Source organism: Sinocyclocheilus rhinocerous, unplaced genomic scaffold (genome assembly GCF_001515625.1).
Source record: "Sinocyclocheilus rhinocerous isolate Xijiao unplaced genomic scaffold, SAMN03320098_v1.1 scaffold55, whole genome shotgun sequence".
Taxonomy (NCBI): domain Eukaryota; kingdom Metazoa; phylum Chordata; class Actinopteri; order Cypriniformes; family Cyprinidae; genus Sinocyclocheilus; species Sinocyclocheilus rhinocerous.
Genome location: NW_015647461.1, coordinates 86838 through 88529, shown reverse-complemented (window position 1 = coordinate 88529; position 1692 = coordinate 86838). Strand labels below are relative to the sequence as shown.

The window sequence follows — 1692 nt, the reverse complement described above, 5'->3', positions numbered from 1 at the left end:
AAACTTAACGAAACAAAAGGAGGGCAAGGCCCCCCCCCCCCCCCCCCCCCCAAAAAAAAGATAGCAAATTCAAAATGAATTCAGAATTGAAAATGTTTGGGCAAATGCTACAACAATTTACTTGCAGCAGCAGTAATGATTCAGTCATAAAGCAACTGCAATACTTTACATTATCAGCCAATAATTAGCTAATAATATAATTTTTTTTTCATACATTTCTCGCTATGACTAAGTCTTCCAGTTCCAAGTGAGCAAGCCTTTCCTCTTATTCAGGTTGCAAAATTTCCTCTAATTTCTCAAACTGAATAACAGAACACACTTTTGCTTAACTTCAGAGCATTTTGTTTATCTTCCCTTATTTATCTTCCAAGAATTTACTGCCATATGTTAGACTTAAAATTGTTTTTCAGCATGGATGACAATGACAAGCTTGGTTTGTTTTGGAAGTCACCCTGAGCTTTCAAATTGTCTGGAATCCAGTTGAAGTAGGACGTATTAGATCATTATTTTAAGTGATGGACTAAAGTTAAAATAATATTACATTTTATTTATTTATAATGAAGTTAAAATTATATATGAAATCTAACATGCACTGCTTATTTGATTCAGTATTTCGTACAGAATAAAAATAGAAAGAGGACAAATCAACACAGTGACAGAATGTACAAACTCAAATAACCTCAAAGCTTCTCTTTACTTCAAAGGAACAGACAACATTTTTGCAGTTACAGAGCTGAGACCTTTCATCAAGATAGAACAATTCTCTGTAAGTGCTCTTCACCACCACACAAAATTAACATCTCAGGTGCATTAAGTAGGCAAATGTGTGGTGTTTTTCGAGAGGTCTGGATTCTGATGGCTCAGATGGAAGAGACCGGTTACCATTAGAAACATGAGAGCAGAAGCATGACTGAAGGAGGCCAATTACCTGTTCCTTTGTTCCGGTCCACAAAACAGTATTTGAGCTCGTACTCGCGTAGAATTTCATGGACCTCCTGGGGGAAACGAAAAGAGAGAAAAAGTGAGCAAATTAATGCTACACTGTATTGTATGTTTGCTTTTCGCTACACAAATATATATTATTAGCAGTTAGTTAATAACAGCATTAAATAATCAAAATTGTGTCAGGGAAAGACTACCGTTGTCATACACCCTACATACACTACAATTCAAATTTTTTAATAATAATAAAAAAAAAACACACACACGAGCACATCACCAAAATGCACTACATACAGTAGGCTATATTTATCCACTGCATTATTGCGCTGTAGTCTGTAGCAAGGACTCTTTCTGAAAAGTGGGTCTCTAATGCAGCAGAAATTTAAGCAAAATATGACTAAGTAATAGGCCTGGGCGATAAAACGGTATCGATATTTATCGACGTACACCTTCTTCGATATCGATATAAAAAATGTTCGATATAGTGCATGATGTAGGCACGTGCTATGAGTGACGCAGACAGCACACACAAACACGAACATGAGTGCTGTGCCTGCCTGTGATGAGGAGATTGTGAATAAAAAAAATGAATATTAGTCGAATTTAAAATAAACATTTGCATTTGAATGCAAAAATAGTATAATCTAATGTTAGGTGTGCATCAGGGAGCGTCATCAGTGGAGCACGAGATGCGGTGATGATGCAAGTGACGTTGTAGTTTAATGTTTTGTTAGTCTAGCCCACGAGACG

General features: G+C 36.3%; 1 protein-coding gene across 1 annotated transcript in view; it reads right to left on the bottom strand.

Annotated features, from left to right (window-relative positions):
• LOC107709187 (ribonucleoprotein PTB-binding 2-like) overlaps window positions 1-1692 on the bottom strand; it is an 81202-nt gene that overhangs the window by 64757 nt on the left and 14753 nt on the right. Inside the window, exon 2 of the mRNA XM_016513599.1 lies at window positions 929-995. Coding sequence (XP_016369085.1) covers window positions 929-995 — 67 coding nt within the window. The remainder of the gene's footprint in view (window positions 1-928; window positions 996-1692) is intronic.